We start from the raw sequence: 1,210 nt of genomic DNA, 5'->3' as shown, positions 1-1,210 counted from the left end.
GGCTGGGGATAGTGTCATATGCTGCACTTTAATCTGTTGCACCACCAGGGAGGGCCCAAGACAACAGATCTTAAAAAATCTTATACCCAGAAAAAAAATTGTACTTATGTGTGGTGATGGATATTAACAAACTTATTTTGGTGATCATTACACATATATTAAATGTTGCTTTATTTACCAAAAACTAATACAGTATTATCTTCCAATTAAAGCATTTTAAATAAAATAAAATTAAAAGATATTCTTTCTTACCTGATGAGCATAGATAGTATCATATATTAGAGTCCACATAATTCCAGAAAAATAAAGAGGCAGACAAATAGATGGATCACAAGATCCCTTGATAGCAGACCATCCAAGTAACGCTCCCCAATTAAAAGTCATTCCTACAATTACCAAACAGACAAAGACATCTAACGATTTGTACCTTAGAATTCCAAAGGGGCATCCGTATGCATTAAGTGATTGCAATAGGTTACTAGGCTTTATAAATGACTTCTGTATATTTCTTCCTTAAATTTTCCCAACCTTCTATAGCAGTTATTAGTTCCACTTTATAAAAGAAGAAAATAGGCTCAGTGAGGTTAATTAATAATTAAAATAATGTAGCTAACACAAAGAAAAAAATATCCTTGAAAACAGGAGATTTCCATGAGAATATTTACCCAGCATAGGATAGTGCCTGGCACAATTAGTAAATAGTCCATGCTGGGTCTACATCTACCCCTATCTGAGTCAAAATCCTAAGTTTCTTTCATTACCACCCTTCTCCTTATAAACCACAGCAAACAAGAAACCACAGGCAGAAACATTAATTCTATATAGTCCACCCTCTATAAAGACTGTAAACAAACATCTACATGCGAACATTCCTAAACCTCTGTGGAAGCCGCATCAATGCCTAGGTTTCAGAGTAGAGACTGTCTGTTGGGTAGCTCTAGCTGCAAGTCCCTCAGGTACCTCAAACACAATGGGTCCCAAACATCTTTGCTCACAAACCCTTCACTCCTTTATCTACTCATAATAAATTCTCTCCTTTGTGGCCCCATAGATAGTCATGCATACCAATAAATGGACCTATCTTTTAGGGTAGTGAATGAGCTTTAGTAATTTTTGTTTTCTCAGTACTTTGTGCAATTCCTGGCATAAAATAAGGGGTTTGATAAATAGTTGAAGTAAATATGCCAGCTTCTATATTATTTTATACATA

At 35.1% G+C, this 1,210-nt stretch overlaps 1 protein-coding gene across 1 annotated transcript in view; it reads right to left on the bottom strand.

Moving 5' to 3' along the window:
* COQ2 (coenzyme Q2 4-hydroxybenzoate polyprenyltransferase) overlaps positions 1-1,210 on the bottom strand; it is a 17,516-nt gene that overhangs the window by 3,732 nt on the left and 12,574 nt on the right. The window contains exon 5 of the mRNA XM_004681429.2: positions 253-386. Coding sequence (XP_004681486.2) covers positions 253-386 — 134 coding nt within the window. The remainder of the gene's footprint in view (positions 1-252; positions 387-1,210) is intronic.

This window comes from Condylura cristata, unplaced genomic scaffold, assembly GCF_000260355.1.
Source record: "Condylura cristata isolate star-nosed mole 26May11 unplaced genomic scaffold, ConCri1.0 scaffold00012, whole genome shotgun sequence".
Lineage (NCBI taxonomy): Eukaryota > Metazoa > Chordata > Mammalia > Eulipotyphla > Talpidae > Condylura > Condylura cristata.
The sequence above is the reverse complement of the archived record's forward strand: the minus strand, read 5'-3'. Positions and strand labels throughout refer to the sequence as shown.